Raw genomic sequence first — 24,682 nt, forward strand, 5'->3', positions numbered from 1 at the left:
GGCAATCAAGTTCACGGGACCCGCGACCGGACTCACGGGGGTCCCAACCGGCATACGAGTGCGCCTGCGGCGGCGCGCACGTGATGGCAGGGCAACATTTAAAAATGGACGTACTCGTACGCCAATATTCCTGCCCCTGCCATTCTGCCGACGTACATCGGCGTGTCCCGGTCTGGAACTGGTTAAAGCGGAGGTCCACTCTAAAGTGGACCTTCCGCTCATCGGAACCCTCCCCCCCTCCGGCGCCACAATTGGCACCTTTTAGGGGGGAGGGGGGTGCAGATACCTGTACAGTACAGGTATCTGCACCCACTTCTGGGATAGCTCTCTGCGGAAAGGGGCGTAGATTACGTGATTTCCTGATTCCCATAACCAAGATGGTGGCGGCAGGACCCGAGAGACGATCTAGAGATCGTCTTCGGGTGCCGACATCGCTGGACAGGTAAGTGTCACTATTTTAAAAGTCAGCAGCTGCAGTATTTGTAGCTGCTGGCTTTTAAAAAAAAAAAAAAAAACGCGGAGTCCCGGCGGACTCCCGCTTTAAGGAGATTTCCTGTCAATTCCTTAACCCCAGTCTCAACAGGAAGTGAGATGTTATCATCAGAATTAGTGTCCCCATTGAAGATTCCCTCTCTATTCCCTTATTCCCTCTATTTCCCTTCTATTCCTGTTCTGGTGACTACTCAAAATTTGACAATAAACTCACAGCTGATTCAAACTCCCTCACATACATTCTTCCTTCTCCATCGCAGAAGCTCTGAGCTCAGTGGTAGTGGGGTTTGAGAGCTCACTTCTGTAATGGTGGAGGTGAGCAGTATCAGTCAACAGTGTCTTAGCAACAAGGCAGTACAGGTTGGTGCCATCTCCAGGCTTTGGGAGGTACGTAAATGGCCTACGGCTATAATTAATACATTGTCCAACTTCAGTCAGAGCTGCTCAGTTTGTTTTTATCTACCAGGCACCCCTTACCTGCATATGCAGTTTAGTTTTTTTGGTGAAGGTGAACAATCCTTTAAAGAGGAAATAAACTCTCCCACTCTGATGCTTCTTTTAATTTAGTCCATTATAATAAGTAATTATCAAACTATAGCCACTGTAATCCAGCCCAAATCGCATATTACTTACTGTTTAAAGAAACTTAAAAAAAACTTGTTTCCAGGGGTTAGGCAGCTCCATCTTAAGTATTGTTTTCTGAGTCCACAGTGGAGTGTATTTCTGCCCTTACATTGAGCACCTCCTGTACTGCTAACCAAGCCTCCTTCTCAATCCAATGTTTCTATGGCAACCCTGCTTCCCTGCTCATAGCTGACTTGTTTTATTTCATAGTATTTCATAGTATTAATTGTGCCGATTGTCTAATATTTGCCTTTGTCAGTCTTTTCAGCTTCAACTGATAAGACTGCAGTAATGGCCAGGTTTACACTGCATGTGATGTCACAACGTCACATAGTGTGTAGGAGGAAGCTCTGAATGATTCTGCAGTCTCCTGGGATATCAGTGTTGTGCCATAGGAAGTCCTGATAACAGACAAGCACATAGAGAGTGTGCCGTAAATCAGTGGAGATCTGGGCATGCTCAGTGATGTCATTCTAAAGAACAAAAAGGATTACAAGAATACTAAGCAAGTAAGGAGATATCTCCAAGCAGTGTTCATTAGGGTTTTTATGCTAATTTACATGGGACAAAGTTGTGGGGGGGAGTTTACAACCACTTTAAAGTGGTTGTAAAGGCTGAAGGTTTTTTATCTTCATGCATTCTATGCATGAAGGTAAAAAACCTTCTGTGTGCTGCTCCCCCCACAGCCCCCCTAATACTCACCTGAGTGAGCCCCCTTTCGATCCAGCGATGTGCATGGGAACCTTGGCTGTCCTGGGTCTCTCTCCTCATTGTCTGAGCCATTGGCTCCCACTGCTTTCCATCACAGCTAGAAAGCCAATGAGAAGGGAGCGAGGCTGAGCTGTGGCTCTGTGGGGTTGATTTCCTAAAGGAAAATAGACTGTGCACTTTGCAAAGTTCATGCAGAGTTTAGTAAATGGGGTAAAGCTTCACTTTGCAAAACATGCAGAGAAAACAAAAAAAAAAAAAACTGAATTTTTGCTAACACGTGATTGGATGATGGAAGTCTGCAGAGCTTATGCTCATTTACTAAGCTCTAGAGTAACTGCTTTGTAGAGTACAGTCTTTGGTAAATTAACCCCTATGTGTCCTATCACTCATAGAGAAGGGCTCAGGAGTGAGCATGCACCAGTGCCCCCATAACAAATGGCTTGCTATTGGGGGCATTCTTCAAGTTGGAGGCGCCAGGAGCGCTGGTGGGGGACCCAAGAAGAGGAGGACTGGGGGCTGCTCTTTGCAAAACGATTAGCTAGCAGGTAAGTATAACATGTTTATTAAAAAAAAATAAAAAAAATAAAGACCTTCAATATCACTTTAAGCTATGTCTCAATTTTGCTGCCATATTGAATAAAAAATTAACTGGAAAAAGGCATAGATTGGTAGGAGTTGAAGCTGACTATGGACATTAAACAGGTGTTGCATGTTTGCAGGCAGTCCAACTTCCAAATTCTGTTTACGGATGCACACTTGTAATTTACAAAGGTGTTTGTGTACGTGTGCAGCAAACACCACAAGTGACACTTTTTTCTTGGGAAATCCCCGGTTTCCCTCAAAGTGTACACTGGTCTGTATAATACCCTCTGAGATTCAAAGGTTAAGTCTATTTGCAATCAAAAGTTTAAAGCATCAAAGCTTATTTATATGACAGCTGTCACACCAACACGTAAGCTTGGCCCACCTGAGCACACAAACACATGGAAACAAAGTAGGGAGAAAAGGTAATGTGAGTAAATGCTACCGCTGGTACCAATTTATATCAAGGAATTAACAACTTTTTAACAAGCTTTCCAATTGGCCCATCAGTATGGAAACCAAGGGACGGGGCAGAGCACCTTTAGCTCTATAATTAAGCTGGCCATACATTGAGCAATTTTTGTCTGGCTCCTGAAGAATGGGCCAGAATTCGCTCAGTGGGTGTCCCTGCCGTCCTCGCTACATAGCACTGATCACTTTATTAGTGTCACTAGTCCCCACCAAAAATGTCAAAAGTGCCAGTTAGGTGTCCAGCTATAACCATCCAAGGCTTTTCCGACGGAATTCTGCTCAAGCTTGTGTTGCCTACACACGTTCACACCAAATTCCGACCACCAAGAACGCGGTGACGTACAATACTACGACGATCCATGAAAATGAAGGTCAATGCTTCCGAGCATGTGTCGGAATTTTGCAGAAGATAGAAACTGATAGAAACCGATAGAAACTTTTTCCGTCTGAAAAATTGAGAACATGCTCTCAATCTTTTTCTGGCCGAAATTCCGCCAGCAAAAGTCCGATGGAGCATACACACGGTCGCATTTTGCGATGAAAAGCTCTCATGGGTCTTTTGCTGGCCGAATTTCCGATCGTGTGTACGCGGCATAAGAAGTGATAGAAGCAAAGTTTAGATACTTACTATAGACATGAGAGTTAACACATAATGCTGAAGATTAGCCCCATGATACTCCACCATCCTGTTGTCAGCGACCACCATCACTTCAACATAACGAGGATAGGACAAAAAACGCTTTGTTCTTCTTAGAGTTTGTGTTCCGTTGATCTTATCAGCATTATGAAATGAGGGATCCTGGTCTCCTAACTGCCCGTCTCTCATGTTCTGCCCATCTGAAAACACGCTCTCCTGTTCCTTCGGAGTTCCCCTTTTCCTCTGTTTAATTCTACTTTGTTTTTGACCTGCAGTGAGATTTTAAAAAGAGACAAAGTAAGAAAAGAATATACCACAAACTGCCAATATCACTTCAACAATTCTCATGTCTTCTCACAGAAATGTATTTTATAATTAATTTCCCAGATCGGGAGGAAAATCCAACCAGTTAGAACAGCTAAAGGGTACTTTTATTGAGGATGTGTTTTAAAGGATAATTGTAATGTGCACCTCAGAACAATTCCACCTTTTTTGTGGCTAACTGTATCTCAGAGAATGTAGTCAGCATGCCTGCAGATAAATTGAAATTGAATCAGCCACACACAGAGTCTATTGTTTTCTACCACTGTAAATGCTGCCATAGACAACTTGATTCCTCGATTCTTGCTGAATGGGCCAAAAATTCAGCTGTGGGCACTACTCTTGGTTTGACAAAAGTCTTCTTTTTTTTTTATACATTTTTGGCAAAGGAGTTGGGTGGAAAATTGCTGGAGAAACAGCGACTACATCCAATCAGATGCAGTCACCAATTCAGGTATTCTGACAACCATAGATGTCAATAACAATGTTTTTTTGCCTAACTTCTGTTAAAACTGCCCCCTTCCTCCTCCTAACACTTATGCTAACCAACCGGTAGGTGGGGTGCAGCTGGGTGTGGTGGCAATAATGCATACCGTTAAGAGCAATGCAAAATTTGTATTGAAATAATACAAAAAGCAACAGTTCACAATAAACTCAGTGGGTTGGCTGCCCAACCGGGTGCACTCACAGTTTTCAGTAATGTTAAAAGAGAGCAGATAAAATCTGGACTGACAGCATCTGTTAAGAGAGAAGAATATGGCTTGGCCATCTTGCGCCAAAACGAGATGAAGTCCAGAGGAGTAGCGACCCTACTGTTTCCCTCCACGTCAGGAACCTTTCCCTACTGCTAGCACTGTCCCTAACAGATGGGGTATCTTCCCCTACAATACCCACTCTCGTAAAGTGCACCAAACCTGTGAGCCAGGGCCTTAAATAGGCTTTTCCTGACCCAAAATGGCTGTCAGAGTCACATGGGGTAGCATCATCCAACTGGACAGCTTCCCCAGTGACCCAGGAAACCATAGAGGAACAGTGTTCCTCTTTAATTCTTTTCCAGCTGCAAGGCCACTGCAGGTGAGCGCCACCTACAGTGGAGAAAGTAAACAGCACCTGCCTACAAACCTGTGTAAGAAAGATCAGTATGCTTATCTTTTTTCTGGCTGCTCCAGTCTGATCATGTGATCCTGCTTCGCTGTGTCAACCAGCATCATTGAAGGGGAGAGGAGGAAGCGCTGACAACGGATGGCGTCTTTGAAACCTATGGGTGACGTCACCACTCCATGTTTACTAGCTGTTGTTGAGTGCTCTGTCCTCTCCCCTGTAGCCACTGCTGGTTGACACAGGGGAGATCACATCTCCGGACTGAAGTGGTATGAAAATAAGTAAGTATATACATCTTTCTTATACAGGTTAGTTAGTAAAAGTGTTGGGGGGGGGGAGTTTTAAGAGTAGTTCAATTTATTCTGGAATTCCACTTTAAAAGATTTAAACAGTTCTGACTTTATTAACTAGACAAAGATATTTTAGATCCGAATTTTCCTGATTTACAAAATAAAATGTATATTAAGGTAAAATTTAAAATATTTTCCAAGTTTTATCACCTTAAAACCTCCCCACAATACCCTTGGATCAACCAAAAATACACTAATTTCCTAAACTCTGTTCTGTGCTGACAACACAGCATTTTTGTGGTGTCAGCCCTACCCAGCTTTCTCTTGATAAAACTACCTAAACCCTCCCCTATCTTATTCTATACAACATAAACACAAGGGATGAGCTTGGGTTCAGTTAAGGGTTTGGCAGAACCCAGAAGACAGCTGTCAATGCCAAGCCAAACAGTTGCAAGCAGGGGATTCCCCACCTGGCAGCTGCATGTACACTGTTATAATCAAAGGGCATGTATTTGCACTTATTGAATATATTGAATATATACAGTATAACAATATGCACTCAGTTTATATTATATATATTGTGTATATATATATATATATATATATATATATATATATATATATATACACACATACACACACACACACATATATATATATATATATATACATATATATATATATATATATATATATATATATATATATATTTAACAGACAAAAAAAATAGCAAATAGGAAAAGTTCATGTTAGGGTTTTCATCCCCTTTAAATGTGTTTATAACGCATTTTTATAAATAGGACCACTTCTTAACATTTTTTTACTACTTCCATACTGAACATTGTTCAATTCCATAAGGACAAAAAGGGAAGAAGTGACACACTTTTCTTAAGAACTACCATGCATTAAGACTACCGCCTAAAAGAGAAAAGTATAATGGGCGCCATTCCAAGGACTACTGATAGCAGTGCAGACAATAGATAATAAAGGACAAAAACGTTATCTAGTGGTATAAAAATAGAGGTAAAGAAAGGGGCATTATTCCTTGCAACGTGCTTGGATGTCCTCTGCCTTTCGTGAGACCTCTTTTGGGATAAAACAGGTTTTAATTAGTTGTAGTAAACAATGATAAGGAAGTCTCAACTTTACGGTAATGTGAACATTAAACAGACCTGTTATTGTGAAACAGTTAAATGTATAATAGGATCATCACACTCAAAAAAAAAAAAAGGGCAAAAAGGAAGAAAAAAAGATGTATTCCTTTGGGAACGTGACATGGATTCTTTTTGTAGCAAACTTTTCTTTACTTCCAAGGCTTTTAAAATTTTTCTCCCTGGAAGGTTTTTTCCTTAAAAATTGAAAGGACCTCAATAGTGAAAAAAAAATTGTAATCTGGTAATTGTATTGAGTATATCTGTAACAACAGTATTTAGCATATAAATGTAATTTTTATTTCACCTGTCTTTATTTATATTATTTCCTACATTTAGGCTGGGTTCACACTGCAGCGGTTTATGAGAACGGATGTGATTCGCACCGCACTGCAGTGCAAATCAAATCCGATCTCTGTGCGATGCGAGTTCAGCCATACAGATAGTATGGCTGAATTCGCATCGCACACGGCCCAAACTCGCACAGGACCCTTTTTTGGTGCGCAGCAGAATCGGATCGCATGGGTGTTCACACGATGCGATCCGATTCCTGTCCGAGTTTGCAGATCGCACTGCGATATGCGAACTGATCTGGGGATGTCATTAACGTTTCACTGACACTCCCAGCAGTTCGCATAGGGCAGTGTGAACTGCCGCCGGGAGGTATGCGATGCGGGAACCCGCTGCAGATTTGCGGCGTTCCCGCATCGCTGCCATGTGAACCCAGCCTTATATGGAGACCAAGCAGACCAGCAAAAGTGACAGTAATGCCCCGTACACACGATCAGACTCTGGTCTGCCGGACAATTCGATCGTGTGTGGGCTCCAGCAGACTTTTTCTTCCCAAAAGTCCGGCGGACTTAGAAATAAGACTGGCTTCAAAATTGTCCACTGGACTCGGCTTTCTAGCGGACAATCCGTTCGTCTGTGTGCTAGTCTAAAACCGACGCTAGGGCAGCTATTGGCTACTGGCTATGAACTTACTTATTCTACATCATCACGATCGAATCCGTCAGACTTTTGGAGTGATCGTGTGTGGCCAAGTCCGTTTGTTTGAAAGTCCGGTGGACCTCCGCCGGCTAGTCCGATCGCGTGTATGCGGCATTAGTGCTCATTCATACATAATGTGTATCCTCCCCACTCCCTGCTTTAACCCTCAAAATGCCGGTTCACCATGCTGCACTCTAATGGGTTGCATTTGGAGGCTGTATCGCCTGCATTAAGCAATTTATATATTTACATGGGAGCAGTTTGGATCAATGTAAGTATGATGTGTCATACCTGTGGGATCCCCATAGGACACTGAAAATCTATGTAGTGGGCACTACTACTACCCTGATCGCTACTAGCCTCCAGGTCTTGTGGTTGCCCTGCTGCCTACTGAACACAGTCACTTGCCTGGCACGGGTGCCATTCACAGAACACTTTACATTTTCTCAATGAATGCAAAATGTTTTCTGACTGGACAAGGTGGAGATGGTGACGTCACTGCCCTGCCTCCCCATGTTGTCCAATCAGAGAACACTTTACATTCACTGAGAAAATGCAAAGTGTTCCTTGAATGGTGCCCTTGAATGGCACAGGATCCAGAAGTTAGTGGAGATCCTTGTAGTAGCGGTGCCTACTGCAGTGATTTCCAGCTTCCAGGGGGATCCCACAGGTATGGCGTATACACACTTCTAGGCTCCATGCACACTGAAGCTCAAAAAAGCTTTTTATGGACGCTAGATTGCTGGCAGAAAATGCTGGTTGAAAAACATGCTTTTAATAGCGTTTTGTACTAGCGTTTATGAGCGTTTATAGCGTTAGCGTTTATTAATAAAAACACACAGAGGACACTCCAAAAATCCCACAGTGCATTCAAAACTCCCACAATGCACTGAAAAAATAGAACGCTGAATGCTAATTAACGCGCGTTTATCTGCAGTTTTTTTGGAAATAGTCTGCTGTAAACTTTGACTGCAGGTAGCAGGGCTTCATGCTGCACCCACTCTTCCTGGGTGCATCAAAATGCCAGGAGAGATGCACAGCAGCTAGATGCCCCTGTGGGCAAGAGACCTTAGGGTTCAAATACCTTTCATTCAGTTTACAGCAGTAAGAACAATCATTATTCCTAATTGGCTGCTAAGAATTATTATAATTTGATCATGCTGTTTGCCCTACTGAACTTGTATCCAAAAACATGAACCATTTAGCCTCTTTTATATAACGTGTGGAGGGTCCTGCTTGACTACTTATGATAGAATTACCTTTTGGAACACTGAGGACTATTTTTAGGTATGTTTTTCATTTTGAACTAATTAGAACTTGCCACAATTTCCTCCTCTCTCATTTCCGGGTTCGCTTTACTCCATTTCAGTCATAACTCTCTCAGGTTCAAATGGGAATGAGCCTGCTAAAAATAACAGAGCCAAAGACACAATCAGGCCACCAAGATGCAAAGACGCTTGGAGACAAGATGAGGAAACAACATGTGTGGATTACATCAGGGAAATGATGACCCTAATGGCTTTGCGTGTTGTGACGTCAAGCAGACATCTTAACGTCAGCAATGACAGCGACTCTGGAAATCCATCAGTGTCACTTGTTTTGGTTTGATCTTCAAACATCAAATTCTACCATGAAAAGTCTGGTCAATTTCAACAAAGTACTAATCATTTTAAAGTTAGATCTGTACGAAGTTCTGAACATAACAAACTACCAGTTTTCTATCCCAATATGCAAATGTGACACCACATTCTGGTCTTTCTCTGGGTAGAATCTCAAAAGATGTGGATGCTAACCAAACAGAACAGTAGGGTTTGCATATATATATATATATATATATATATATATATATATATATACATATACACACACACACATACATATATATATATATATACATATATATACACACACACACACACACACACAGTATCTCACAAAAGTGAGTACACCCCTCACATTTTTGTAAATATTTTCTTCTATCTTTTCATGTGACAACACTGAAGAAATGACACTTTGCTACAATGTAAAGTAGTGAGTGTACAGCTTGTATAACCGTATAAATTTGCTGTCCCCTCAAAATAACTCAACACACAGCCATTAATGTCTAAACCACTGGCAACAAAAGTGAGTACACCCCTAAGTGAAAATGTCCAAACTGGGCCCAAAGTGTCAATATTTTATTACTTTCCAGCACTGCCTTAACCCTCTTGGGCATGGAGTTCAATAGAGCTTCACAGGTTGCCACCGGAGTCCTCTTCCACTCCTCCATGATGACATCACAGAGCTGGTGGATGTTAGAGACTTTGCGCTCCTCCACCTTCCCTTTGAGGATGCCCCACAGATGCTCAATAGGGTTTAGGTCTGGAGATATGCTTGGCCAGTCCATCACCTTTACCCTCAGCTTCTTTAGCAAGGCAGTGGTCATCTTGAAGGTATGTTTGGGGTTGTTATGTTGGAATACAGCCCTGTGGCCCAGTCTCTGAAGGGAGGGGGATCATGCTCTCCTTCAGTATGTCACAGTACATGTTGGCATTCATGGTATCCAATCATGTAAAAAAAAAAAAAAAAAGAACTGCATTTTTGCTTGCACCTGATTAGATGATGGAAGTCAGCAGAGCTTCTGCTCATTTACTAAGCTATGCTATGAAATTGCTCTTGTAGAGTGCAACTGCACTTTGCAAAGTTGCACTATTTTCCTTTAGTAAATCAACCGAATACAGAGGGTGAATCTCCAGAGCACAGACATCAATATAAACCTGAGAGATATTCTAATACCTCTCCAGTCCACCAAAAAATAAAGTTCTGCCTTTAGTTATATTTTAAAGCTACAACTGGTACAAAATAGAAACAAAGTACAAATCTCACCATGAAAAAATGAGCATGAAGACCAGAAACCAAGTGTAAAAATATGGTGACACAATAGGCAAAAATAACGAATAAAGCAGCAAACCTATGATTTCCATTCATTATAACTAGGCCCTATAACTTTAATACATAGTTCTATTAAGAAAAAAATCCCATGGCATCCAATAATCCATCTTCCAATGTGAAGCTTAGATAACAGAACAAAGCAAATAAGATGTGATGCTTGCCATGTATACTACATGTCAAGATGTGTTGCTGTGCCCATAAGCAAACCAAGTGATCACATAATATACCATAGCGTGATCTGAAGGTCTCATGTGACTGCACCAAGTAGCTGCCGAGCTTAAAGCTAAAAGTTAATTATTGCACAACAATATAAAATCTATTTACTTGCTGCTTACAACTTAACCCCGCACTTTCATGATCATTTCTGCAGCTCGTGCTAAATCAATGCATAGAAAAGGCAGCAGGGTGTTAAAGGGTTAATTATTAGCTCTAGAAAAATCTGAAAATATTACGAATGGAGAACATAAAAAAATAAAATAGTATCAAAACTACAAAAAAAAAAAAAGAAATACACTGAGCACTGGAAAATAGAGAATAATCTTGCTATGTCCCAGTTACTACTAGAATTAATGATCATCAACTCCTGGTGAGCGTAATAGAATGCAAAACAATTCTGGATGACATGGATGGATGAACCTTGCCTTGTTTAGTGGTGTGTTTTCCATTCTTTTAGGCCTAAGTGTTGGCTGATGATGATGAAAGTTCACATTTCCCGGTACAGTTCTTGATTTTGTACATCAACTAACTGCTGTGGTTTGAGAGTTGATAGCAGCAATAGGCATGTCAGGGGAGCAATTTGACTGCTACAATGTATTTTCACTTCATGAATATATCTAAAATTGGGAGTTAAACTCTTACCTACTAAGCAGTGTTTCTCAACCTGGGGTTAAATGTTTCATCCTAAGGCTGCAAAGGGTTTTTCGAGCAATGGTGGATTGAATCCCCACCCAAACTGACCAAGAATACAAGGGGAGAAGTTTTCCCCTTTCTATCCATGTAGGGGGTCACTTCTACTGTAAATACCAATCTTAGGAGACACTACAATTTTGTCCTTTCTTTTCTGCAGTTATTCTTCGAGTACCGTATTTACCGGCGTATAACACGCACTTTTTTCCCCTTAAAAACAGGGGAAAATCGTGGGTGCGTGTTATACGCCGATCCCCCGAAATTCTGAGCCTCTGGGCGTTCTCGGCAGCTTTCGGCCGCCTTCGGCTCTTCTCGGCGGCCAAAAGCTGGCGAGAAGAGCCGAAGGCGGCCGAAAGCTGGCGAGAAGAGCCGAAGGCCCGCCGAGAACTACCGCACGCCGCCGAGATACACATCCGGCTCTGTATCTCGGCGGCGGCATTTAAAAAAAAAAAAATAGACAAGGCTGCAATGGGGGACAAGACTGCATAAGACTGCAGTGGGGGACAAGACTGCATAAGGCTGCAATGGGGGACAAGACTGCAATGGTGGACAAGGCTGCAATGGTGGACAAGGCTGCATAAGGCTGCAATGGTGGACAAGGCTGCAGATGACACTAATGGGCATATAAATGTAAGTTTTTTTTTCCCCTTAAACTTCCCTCCTAAAAGTTTTTTTCCTTAAAATTCCCTCGGTATATTATCAGCAATCATTTCTTAGCAGGTTGGTAAAATTAGCTTCACTGGGTGTTAAATTCGCTATGTATGCAACATGATAGTAATTATTTTATGAATTATGTTCTTCAATGTATTGATCATGCTAAAGTACCATTAGCTGTAGGTATAATCCTTTTTAGCAGGGTTTTCCCAAACACTTGGAAATTATTTCAAAGGTCACTTAAAGTGGTTGTAAACCCTTACAAACCACTTTGACCTACAGGTAAGCCTAGATTAAGGCTTACCCGTAGGTCCAAGAAATATCTCCTAAACCTACACGGTTAAGGAGATATTTACTAAAAGCCAATCACAGCTGTCTAAGGCGCATGCAGGCGCACTATCGCCGTTAGCAGCATGCTGTTAGTGGCGGCTCCCGTGCACATGCACGGGAGTGACGTCATCGCTGCTCCGGCGCTGTGAGTGGCAGCGATACCCGGAAGAAGATGCTCCGGACTACAGGGGACAGCGGTGACATCGTTGGCTCCTGTGTCAGGTAAGTGACACATAATGGGCTACTATGCGATGCATAGTATCCCATTATGCTTTACCTTTGCAGGGAGACAAAGAGGAAGTAAACCCATCAGGGTAAAAGTGTTGAGAAAGGATTTTTCCTGGTCAGGGTTTCTCAACTATGGCTCTTTGAGCAATGAGCAATTTCTGCCTATCAGGTAAGTTCCCACTGGCACCATTGATTTATTATTTTTTTTATCTGTAAGAGGGTAATTCTACTCAATGGCCATCACACTAATGTATCATAAATTGTAGACATATTGCAGACATAGTAATTTTTAGCAGGGGTTTTCTGAGACCGGAAAATTATTTTAAGGGTTCTTCTGTGTTGAAAAAGCTGAGAAAAGCTATTCTAGGGAGTGCAGTACAGGGGAGTCATACAAGTAGATGTCAGAAATAGATCTGTGAAGGTGGAAATCTCCTTTAACCCCTTCCTGCTGCCACCTCCTTTAAGAGCTTCTAAATGCTGGGAGCTATAGGTGGGCATTTGGGTCATGTGACTGCTGTGATTGGCTGTCTTAGCGGTCACATGATCAGAAAGCTCTTGATCGCAAGTATGCATTGAGAGCTTTCCAGTCCCCGCCAGTAACTGTGCTGGGAGCATGCAGGGTGCACAGAATAGTGTTAACTGTTATATAGGGCTGCAAATATGTGGCTCTCAGTGTTAACGCCCAGTCGCTGAGCGGCAAGGGCTCCTCCAGGGTAAATGGTTGAGAAATGCTTCTGTAGAATGCTGATTCAGTGAGTATTTGATTACCTTTGGGTATCAGGAAAGGAATTTTTTTCTCTTTTTCTGCTATTTGGTGCATGCTTTATAAGGGTTTTTTGCCTTCAGACAGACCAAATGTGGTTTTAGGAACCTGAGGATGCAGGTTTTTAACCGATTTATTTTTGTTTTTTTGGTTGAACTCGATAGGCATATTTATTTTCTTCAACCAGAATATGTAACTACCTATGTTAGATGGGAGATCATGATATTTATAGGTCCATTAACAGACTTTAGAGGGCAACTGGATATGCCTGCAAGTTTATTTTATTATGGCAGATGTTGGTTTACCAGGAAAAGCAATAGCATTTAGGACAGATTTTGGCTAACCTCTGATCACTAGTTCCACTTGACATTGGTTATTCGTGGTTTCTGTTACTACCCAAGGGCAGAAAATGAAAAAAGGTCAATACAAGTGCTCTATGATTCATTGAGCCTCAACTAAACATGAGCAACACAGAAGAGGACAATATGGAGAAATCTATGGTACAAACATAAAAAAAAAAGCTTTAGTGATAACAATATTGCATTTGTGCTGCACCCTCGGTGGTCCAGATTGTCACTGAGGGTGATCGCGAGGTAAGGCATACAGGGTATGTATCCACGTTTTCTTGATTGGACACGTACAATAGACTTGTGGTATTATGAATATTTTGGAAATCACAATTTTGTAAAAAACAAACAAACCTGAACATCCTATTTTAGGGTCCCCCACCTCTTCCTATGGAGTACCACCTGCGGGTTCACTCACAAACTGCATTGCCCGCGTATATAGACAAATACAGCGTGGCTTGGCCCTGCTCCCCCACGTCCATGTCACAGGATTTGACTGACAGCAACAAGAGCCCATGGCTCCTGCTGCCTCAGCAAGGCCTGTGAGAACGGGAAGAGCCACTAAAGATGGGCTCAGCACTGGATATGTATTATGTACTAAGTAAGTAGATCGGGGGTGAGGGGGCAATACTACTACCTAAACTTTTTTTACCATAATGACCATAATGCAGGGAATGCATTAAAGTGGTTGTAAACCCTTACAACACACTTTGACCTACAGGTAAGCCTAGATTAAGGCTTACCTGTAGGTCCAAGAAATATCTCCTAAACCTACACGGTTTAGGAGATATTAGCCGAAAGACAGGCACCACTGTCTACGGCGCATGCGTCGTAGACAGCGGCACGCAGGCGCACTGAGCGTGGCACCGTCAACTGCGAATATGCCGCTCGTGGCGGCTCCCGTGCGCATGAGCGGGAGTGACGTCATCGCGGCTTCGCTGAATGGCAGCGGCGGAGCAGCGAACCCACCGAGAAGATGGATGCGCTGGACTACATGGGACAGCGGTGACTTCGCTGGCTCCTGTGTCAGGTAAGTGACACATAATGGACTACTATGCGATGCATAGTAGTCCATTATGCTTTACCTTTGCAGGGAATCAAAGAGGAAGTAAACTTTTTACTTCCACTTTAAAGTGATTGTAAAGTCATGTTTTTTTTCTATTAAAATAACAAACATCTTATACTTACCTGCTCTTTGAAATGGTTTTGCACAGGGCAGCCCAGATCCTCCTCTTATCGGGTCCCTGGCTGGAGCTCCAGGCCCCTCCCTCCTGTTGCATGCCCCCACAGCAAACTGCTTGCTATGGGGGCACTCGAGCTGAGCTGCAGCTCTGTGTGTCCATTCAGACACAGAGACATCTAGGCCATGCCCCCTCTCTCTCCTCATTGGCTGACTGAGTTTGAATGACAGCAGCAGGAGCCAATGGCGCCGCTGCTGTGTCTCAACCAATCAGGAGGAAGAGTCAAACATGACCAAGGCATTTGGGGACATCGCTGGATAGAGAGGAAGCTCGGGTAAGTATTAGGGGGTGCTGGGGCAGCTGCTGCACACAGAAGGTTTTTTTTATCTTAATGCATCGAATGCATTAAGATTAAAAAAACCTTCTGACTTTACAACCACTTTAAGGTAAAAAAAATGTTTGACTTTAGAAACACTTTAGTTATGTTAATTTTGTACAGTGCCTCTTTAAATATTGTGGCTTCCTGGTGAAGCATTTAGTGAAACCAACAATTAAAGCAAAATTTGCCAATGGCACCTTAAATGTGTCTACAGATGTGAATGAAACTTGCAGATGACACCTGGAATTTGCCCATGAATGAGTGAACCATTGTTCGGTGTTTAATTATCACTGTTTTAAACTAGCTCACGTTTTGCATTGTATTTGCATAATAAATATTTGGATTTTATTGTTAATACTGATGCTTCGGTTTTTGGCACCTTAAAAGTCCAATTTTTTGATTGTTTGAAAAAAAATGATGCTTTTAATTTACTCTGTTACTCAAAGGATATAAATCAATTTTGTGTACGCCAAATACTATTACAAACTTAGAGATAACATGTGCAAAGAGAAGAGCTGTGAGAGCGGTGCAGCAGCCCCACCCATTACAGGCTGCATGCAGAAAACTGCAGGAGGGGATGGAGACAAGACCAGTCACCCTGCACAAAGAGCAAGAGCAGCAATGAGTGGTCTTTATTACTGGAAGCTCCTACACAGAGACAAAGGGGTCGATTTACTAAAGGAAAATAGACAGAGCACCTTGCACCTGCAGTTGCTACAGAGATTTAAAAATGGCGGGCTCTGCTCACTTCCATCATTTAATCATATGCAGGCAAAAATGCATTTTTTTTTTTTAAATTTCCCTTGCATGTGATTGGATATTCTTTTTAAAAAAGTGAAGCTTTACCTCATTTACTAAGTCTTGGAGAAACTGCAAAGTGCGCAGACTATTTGCCTTTAGTAAATTAACCCCAATGTTTCACACTGGATTACTGCACAGATCTGGAAGAAATACACAAAGCGTGCCTGCATCAGACAAGTTTACACCCAGGTAAGTCAAATTTTTAAATACATTTTTGCTGATCGGAGTAGAGCTTGCAGGGCAACCAACGCTTCTAATTTTAGCCAACTAAGCAGGAACTTGCCAAAATTTGAACCATCTATGGACAGTCTTAGCCCTTGTACACACGGTCGGAAATTCCGACGAAAAATGTCCGATCGGACCGCGTTGTCGGATAATCCACCGTGTGTGGGCTCCATCGGACTTTTTTCGTCAGAATGACCGACCAACAAAGTTTGAGAGCTGGATATAAAATTTTCCGACACCATGATCCTATCGGACTTTATCCAATCGTTTGTAGAGAATTCCGATCGGACAAAGTGCCACGCATGTTCAGGTCAAATTACGAGAGCAAAGCTATTTGCTACTAGCCTGAACATAGTCCCGTTGTAACGACCAAACGTCATCACGTTCCGAACGATCGGATTTTCCGGCAACTTTGTCCGACCGTGTGTATGCAACACCAGTTTTGGACAAAATCCGTCTGAAAAAATCTGCCGTATTTTGTTGTCGGAATGTCCGACTGTGTGTACAAGGGCTTACACCTAGCATATGAGACAAGTGAAAATTGTGCTGGGCAACATCCATACATACAAAATAGGACATATATACTGAAAACTACAAACAGCACAGACCAGTGATGGTGAACCTTGGCACCCCAGATGTTTTGGAACTACATTTCCCATGATGCTCATGCACTCTGCAGTGTAGTTGAGCATCATGGGAAATGTAGTTCCAAAACATCTGGGGTGCCAAGGTTCGCCATCACTGGCATAGACCGTTACATAAAAAGGACACAAAAATATACTGTATACACTTACACAATAAAATAAGTATTACCGTGCGCTGTCATATGTAAATATTGTAAACCTTTTTATAACCGAGAAACCAAAACCACACATTAGGACTAGTGATGAGCAAAGCTAAGCAGGAAGCTGTCACATGTCACATGGCTTCCTGCTGGCCCAATCATTCACAGCTGGGGAATTCCATGCCCCTTATGCCGCGTACACACCATCGGACTTTCTGGCAGACTAGGTCCGACGGGATCAGTCCGACGGACAGTCCGATCCTGTGTGGGCTAGTCCGATCATTTTTCGGGAAAAAAAAAAAAATCAGACGGACCATGTTTGTTATTTAAAAAAAAAAAAAAACAGACTTTACAATTACTTTAATGCATAGAATGCATTAAGATAAAAAACCTTCTGCCTATACAATTAAGTATTATACTCACAAAATGACAATTGTATCAAGCTCATCACATGGCACAGCAATATCCAATCCACAGTGCATCATACCATGTGGCAGGAGAAGGTGAAGAGCCAATAGGCTAACGTGTTTCGAGGACTAGCCTCTTCCTCAGAGATGGGCTCTGTGGATAGGATGATGCTGTGATATGTGATGAGCTTGATACAATTGTCATTTTGTCAGTATAACACTTGCCACTTTTTATATTAATTAAGCAATGGTTTTAGGATAATGCACTAGGCCAGTGCGTCCTCTCTTTCTTTTTGTGTGGCCTCACTCCTCTACCTGACGTCACACTCCTCCAATTATGTAGCCATTAACTGTATGCTTTATATCTATATATATCCCATATAGGCCGAGCGACAAACACTTCCTGCATCAAGTACACAAATCAATTTTTCTTCATTATCATGGATGAAGGATAAAAAAAGAAAAAACGCACGGTATAAAATGTGAAACAAAAAAACAAAAAACTTATATAAATAAATATTAGAGGCCTGGTGCCTAGAAGGCTTTCTGCTGTGAGTGATTATATTTCCCTATTTACTTCCACACATTGTTCCCCAGCTTTGTGATAGACAACACAACTCGCCAGGACAGAAATAGCTGGTTTTAGTGGGAGCACAGTACTAAATTTAACAATGATTATAGCTTTCAGGGTGAGACAGCTGTATATTTTGGAGTCAGTGCTAAATACAAATATGACAATTTACAGTGTGCTGTTACTATTCTTACATGTATGTGAAGCGGCCTGACCTTATGTTTAATGTGTTCTACACCTTAGTGGTAGCTTGTTACTTACACGGCCAATTTTCTGTTTTTAAACGGCGCAGCTTTGATTTTCAAAGATCGATTGAAGGCAAAGAAACCCTTCACCAGTATCTCATCTACTGCCCTATCAAAAATACATATAAGAGGGGGCTGGTTAAAGTGGACCTTTCAGTGACTTTACATGATCATAGAGGAACTTCACCTGGTTGGTTGTAATGTGCAGACTCGCACACCTAGCGAATCCAGTGATGACCTGCCGACACATACCAGGTCCTGTGCCATCATTTAATGCCACGTACACACGACCGGACTTTCTGACAGCAAAGGTCTGACGGAACGAGTCCGTCGGACAATTCGATCTTGTGTGGGCTCCATCGGACCTTTGCTTGCCAAAAATCCGGCGGACTTTAGAAATAGAACATGTTTTAATTTTTTCCCCTGGAACTCCGCCGGACCAAGAAATCTGTTCGTGTGTATGCTAGTCCGACGGACAAAAACTGACGTTAGGGCAGCTATTGGCTACTGGCTATGAACTTCCTTATTCTAGTCCAGTCGTACGTCATCACATTAGAATCCGTTGGACTTTGGTGCGATTGTGTGTGGCCAAGTCCGTTCATTCGGAAAGTCTGTCGGAACTCCACCAAAACTCAGTCGGAAAGACCGCCGGACCTAGTCCCTCGAAAAGTCCGGTCGTGTGTACGCGGCATTAGTGGTTTTTGTCATCGGGAGTCGGCTGTCTCTTCCGGGCTCTTGCAGCCATCCCCCGATGACGTGCTGATCGGTTTTCCCTACTCCAGTGCTTTGCCTAACGATAGCCATACACTGATTAAAATTCAACCAGTTTAGCAGAGCCTGGACACATTTCGATCAGTATGTGACCATCCCTTCCTGACAGAAGTTGATCATTTGATTGACTTCTCTCGAAGGGACATGTTTATCTTTATCAGCAACTACAGTCAATCAGCTGCAGTCGCTGATCTGTGTATTTTGACAACAGTGATTGACTCTGTCACAATACAATGTCCTCGTGGGGGTTTCCTCCATTTACCTCATTTATGTGAATGGAGAAATCTGTTATTTTTTTTTTGGTCAGTCTGCTGGCTGAACAGGAAAAATAAACGATGTGCGCATGGCCAGCTTTAGCTGATGCCTCCTTTGATATCTGATATGGATATCTCAGGAGGCTGTGCGAGCAGTGTGATGTCTAGGGCCAGCCATACATGGTGCAAATTTCTTTACTGCAACCACGGGCTGCAGGAAAGAAATTCCCCATTCCCCCATCTACACAGACAGTGCTGACAGGGGAATCAGCAATTGTCTACCCCAGCGGTACAAGACACTGATTATCGTTGGCAGCTATAGCAGCCGCTTACGATAATCACAAGCAAATCCAGAAGGTTGTTTGTACCCAAGGTGGTCGATTGTTCAACTTGGTACAATCAGCCTGCCCATTATGGTTCGCATCTCGGCCGGTTTAGCAGGAACCCGCCGAGATTCGAAATGTGTATGGCTGGTTTAGGCAAGAATGGTGACAGTGGATGAGGTGGACCCTAAATCAATAACAAAAAACATAGGAAAAAAGCATCACTTTTGTAAAGTAACAAGGGGAGAGGAATACAATGGAGAAAATATCTATACTGGAGTGAAAAACTGGAGTTAAGTTCCTGCAATATCACAAAATACAGCAACAGTCATTTTCTAAAAAAAATCTAATTTACCTTTATTTACTAAAATCATTTCCTCAGTCTCTTCTCCAAATGTGAATTGACTGCAACATTGTAACTACATACAAAAGCAGGGGCTTATCTGTGTCAGACAATAAATAAAAAAACTGTAAACCCTGTGAGTTTTTTTAATATGATGCATAAGCTCACTGACCGAGAGACTGAAGGAGAAATCCAAGAGTTTTTTTTTTTTTTAGTCTTTTTAATAAGATGGGCAACCTCACTGGTCAATAGAAAGATTCAAAATGCTGAAGGATGCAGCAAAGAGTATTTTTAATATGAAGGGTAACCTCACCGGCCAATAGAGGGGCTGAAGGAGAAAGCCAAGAGTATTTTTAATATAATGGACAACCTCACTGGCCAATAGAGAGGCTGAAGGAGAAAGCCAAGAGTATTCTTAATAAGATGGGCAACCTCACTGGTCAATAGGAAGATTCAAAATGCTGAAGGAGGAAGCAAAAAGTATTTTTAATATGATGGGCAACCTCACCGGAAAATAGAGAGATTCAAACTGCTGAAGGAGAAAGCCAAGAGTATTTTTAATATGATGGACAACCTCACTGGCCAATAGAGAGACTCAGAAGGCTGAAAGAGAAAGCCAAGAGTATTTTTAAAATATGGGCGATAGACATCAGTATGTTCTGAGCCCCTGCCCTGTAAAAAGTATGCATTTCAGGAGTCCTTCACTTACTTACTGCCTACATTTTCTTGGTCAGTTCCTTAGAGAGCGTTGACCTTGAAACTGCCAGGCAACAAGCATTTCCAAAGGAAGGTCAGCAATGGCAGCCCCCCTGAAACCAACCCCCCCCCCCCCCCGTTTCTATCCTTTCGCTGAGTTTTGATTGAGCATTATCTCTTTATTTTCAGAAAATCTGATTTCTTACTTCAAGCATCTCTCTGCCAACAGCTCTGCTGAAACAACAAGATTATAGTTTTTACAGCACCCATACCAGCTACATTATCATATCATAAAACAATTTTATGGAAATAAATACTGATATTCTGTGAGCACTAGAACCTGATATTCTTATTCACACACTCATATAAACTCTTCTCATAAAGCCCAGAGTTGTTTTTATAGGTGGAAGAAATCATTTCTTTTTAATAAATGCCAATGCTCGTCGTGTTTTTTTTTTTTTTTTATTAATGTTGCAGGAAAAGACGCAGAAAAATTCCCTTTTTTCTGCTTCTTCCACGCTAATGTAATATTTATTTTCTCTTTACTGTCAGCCCTGTTAAGTTTTGCTCTAATGCTCAGGGACAAATGGGCAATAAATTTATTGATTTGGCTTAGGTGTGTTTATGTCATTGTTGCCGCTGTACTAAGGTTTTTTTCGGCGCAATGTTATTATTGTAGTGTAGCTGAATGGTTTCCTAATCTACAGCATCAAACTTAAGTCTTGGAGGAATTGGCAGCAGATCATGCTAAATGTTTGGATCAGGAAGATATCTTCAGTAATATGTAAAGCACTGGTTTTAACTAAAGTGTCAGATATAAGGGGGTCATTTATAATGGAGAACAGTTATAGCTATGCGTTCTCTGTTATACACCGTTGTACTATGCAAACTTATGCCACAGTGTGTAGCCAGTGAAACCCCATAGAGTACTCGCTGCTCTAAGGAGCAGAGGGGTCTTCCTAATTTGAGGAAAAGTGGTTAAGTGACCTTTCCTCCTGGCTCATTTTAATGCACTCCGTCGGCTTCAGAGCCCCAAAGCTGGCATAGCAGAGAACATTTGTAAAGCATATCACTGCTTTAAATTTTTTTATTTATTTATTTTACGCAGGGCGGCCAGACCACTGCTTTTTAAATGAGCCCCATAGTGTCTGTGCAGCACGCGCTATGACAGAAGGGTCCAAGAGGAAAGATCGTCTATTGAGGAAGAAAAGTAATGCCGCGTACACACGATCGGAATTCTCGTCGGAAAAAGCTCTGATGGTTTTCCTGATGGAATTCCGACGGAATCCACAGTCACATCAAATTCCGATAGTTTATAACACGGTGACATACAACACGTACGACGGGACTAGAAAAGGGAAGTTCAATAGCCAGTAGCCAATAGCTTCTGTCTCATAGTTGAATCTGAGCATGCGTGATTTTTGGTGTGTCGGAATTGCATACACACGATCGGAATTACCAATAGAAAGTTTTTACGTCTGGAAAATTGAGAACATGCTATTTTTGGCTGGCGGAAATTCGACAGCTAAATTCCGATGGAGCATACACACGGTCGCATTTTCAGATGAAAAGCTCTCATCTGTCTTTTTCTGGCCAGAATTCCGATCGTGTGTACGCGGCATTATGCCTCGTACACAGGATCGGACTGTCCAACAGCAAAACTGTGGAAATTTGTCCAAACGGCGTTGGCTCAAACATGTCTTCCATACTCACGGTCACACAAATGTTGGCCAACAATTACCAACCTAGTGACGTACTAGACGTACAACGTGGTTTTTCAGGTCTTTAGCGCCACACTTTGGGCTCCTTCTGCTAATTTTGTGTTAGTAGAAGTTTGGTGAGTGTTGATTCGTGCTTTTCAGGTAGTTTCTGAATGGCCGTTCGTCAACCAGCCATGTTGCTGAATCGGAGGAGATAACGTGTTATTTATTATTGGCCTTGGAGTTATTGCTTTGACATTATTTTAATGGTTGAATAATGATTTGATTTGGTATATTTTCTATATTTTTGGATGCATAGAATGCACTTTTTGGTTAAATTCTATTGGCAGATAGCATGTCTAATTTATTTTTATTTTTTTAGGTACAATAAAAAAATAGTGGAGAATAATACTTGGCTATGTGTTTTACTTTAAATGACAGTTTGAGAGTTACATTTTAAAAAATACAATGTAAAATTGACAAGGGACACCAACATAGTTGTATCTTTGTTCTTAAAAACTACGGGATAATGGTGTTGTGGTAACTTGCACAAATAAGAAAAACAAACAAAAAAAAACATATTAATATTATTCTTGCTATCACCAGGAAAAAAAGCCTTTGAAAATTCGTTTGCAATAACTCCATCAGTATCACCAGCAAAGCAGCTTCATTATTATCCCATTAAAGAAGAAGAGAATTGTGCGCTGCATTTGGAGATTTCATAATTTGCCACGTCACGAATGTTAATTCTCTATTACAAACACTAGTTTACAAGACCGGCCGCTTTGCTTCCAAGCATGCGTGTTTGTACTTTGGACTTTTGATCGGAAAATCCAACAACACACATTTGTTGGAGGAAAATTTGAGAGCATGCTAGCCAACATTTGTTGGCGGAAAGTCCGACAACAATTGTCCAATGAAGCATACACACGGTCAGACCTACCGCCAACAAGCTCACATCCAACATTTCCCATGGGAAAATCCAATCGAGTGTACAAGACGTGTCATAGAATAAAAAGGATGATATAATGTAAACAACCATGTTGTTCATCCAGCAAGAGGAAAGGGGGACCAACAGAGAAAAAAAAGGGGAAGGGAGGCGAAGGGACAAGGTATTCCCTAAAGGGATTCAAGCCCAAAAGGGGGGAATAGGGAACTGTAAATGACTGGGGCTAGAAGAGTACAGAAAAGGAAGGCCATAGTTAGGCCAGGGTTCACACACAAACCATTTTTCATTAACTAATAGTGTATTCATTACACTCCTTAATTTCTAGCTAACTCTAGGCTTCTTTTAGGCCTTAGAAATCACCACTCTAATTTATAAGACACAAAGCGCAACACAGCTTCAAATCCATGATACAGAGAAATTAGCCTATAGTGAGTCTACAGTCAGGCTGGAAGTTGCATGAACTGGAATGTGCTGGAGAAGGTAATTAAACAAGGACTTTGAAGATCTTCATTGTGATTTTATACAAAAGCATGAATAGAGCTAGATTATACTCCCCCCAACCCTTACCTGCATCACGAGTAATGAGGCGGAACACGAAAGCACATAGAGGTGGTGAATAGTGCAACGCTTCTTACTGGGATATCAAGACTCTTATTCTATCCTCTGAGAGATGCCTGCTTCTTTATTAAAGGGAAACCAGTCTTATATATGTATACTGTATACACAGTACCTTGAAAAAGTATTCATACCCCCTTGAAATTTTTCATATTTTGCCAGGTTACATCTAAAAATGTTAATGTATTTCATTGGGATTTTATGTGATAGACCAACACAAAGTGGCACATAATTGTGAAGTGGAAGGAAAATGATAAATGGTTTTACATTTTTTTTACAACTAAATATCTGAAAAGTGTGGCGTGCATTTCTATTCAGCCCCCTTTACTCTGATACCCCTAACTAAAATCTAGTGGAACCAATTACCTTCAGAAGTCCCCTAATTAGTAAATAGAGTCCACCTGTGTGTAATTTAATCTCAGTATAAATACAGCTGTTCTGTGAAAGTGGTTGTAATCCCTTACAGACCACATTTTACTACAGGTAAACCTATAATAAGGCTTACCTGTAGCTACCCCAAATATCTCCTAAACCTAAACGATTTAGGAGATATCCTATGTATCAGACGTGCGTGCTATTGCTTCAGCTAGTGTGCTGTTACCGGTGGCTCCTGCGTGCATGTCATCGCGGCTCCAGCCAATCACAGCACTGGAGCCCACAATACCCTGAAGTAACTCCAGGAGCGATGCCGTCGGCCGGATCGGTGTACGGGGACTTTGATCTAAGATGAGTATTTCATATACTAGCTCATTATGCCTTTGTCTTGCATGTTTTTTTGTTTTTTTTTTATTATTATTATTGTGGGTTTACAACCATTTGAAAACCTCAGAGTTTTGTTAGAGAACCTTAGTGAACAAACAGCTTCAAGTAGGCCAAGGAACACAGCAGACAGGTCAGGGACAAATTTGT

At 41.8% G+C, this 24,682-nt stretch overlaps 1 protein-coding gene across 1 annotated transcript in view; it reads right to left on the reverse strand.

Moving 5' to 3' along the window:
* The window catches only part of ADAMTS9 (ADAM metallopeptidase with thrombospondin type 1 motif 9), a 357,655-nt gene that overhangs the window by 269,043 nt on the left and 63,930 nt on the right, over positions 1-24,682 (reverse strand). The window contains exon 4 of the mRNA XM_077451954.1: positions 3,509-3,786. Within this exon, the coding sequence (XP_077308080.1) occupies positions 3,509-3,786 (278 nt within the window). The remainder of the gene's footprint in view (positions 1-3,508; positions 3,787-24,682) is intronic.

This window comes from Lithobates pipiens, unplaced genomic scaffold (genome assembly GCF_037356315.1).
Source record: "Lithobates pipiens isolate NorthernLeopardFrog02 unplaced genomic scaffold, aLitPip1_a1.2 Scaffold_23, whole genome shotgun sequence".
NCBI lineage: Eukaryota > Metazoa > Chordata > Amphibia > Anura > Ranidae > Lithobates > Lithobates pipiens.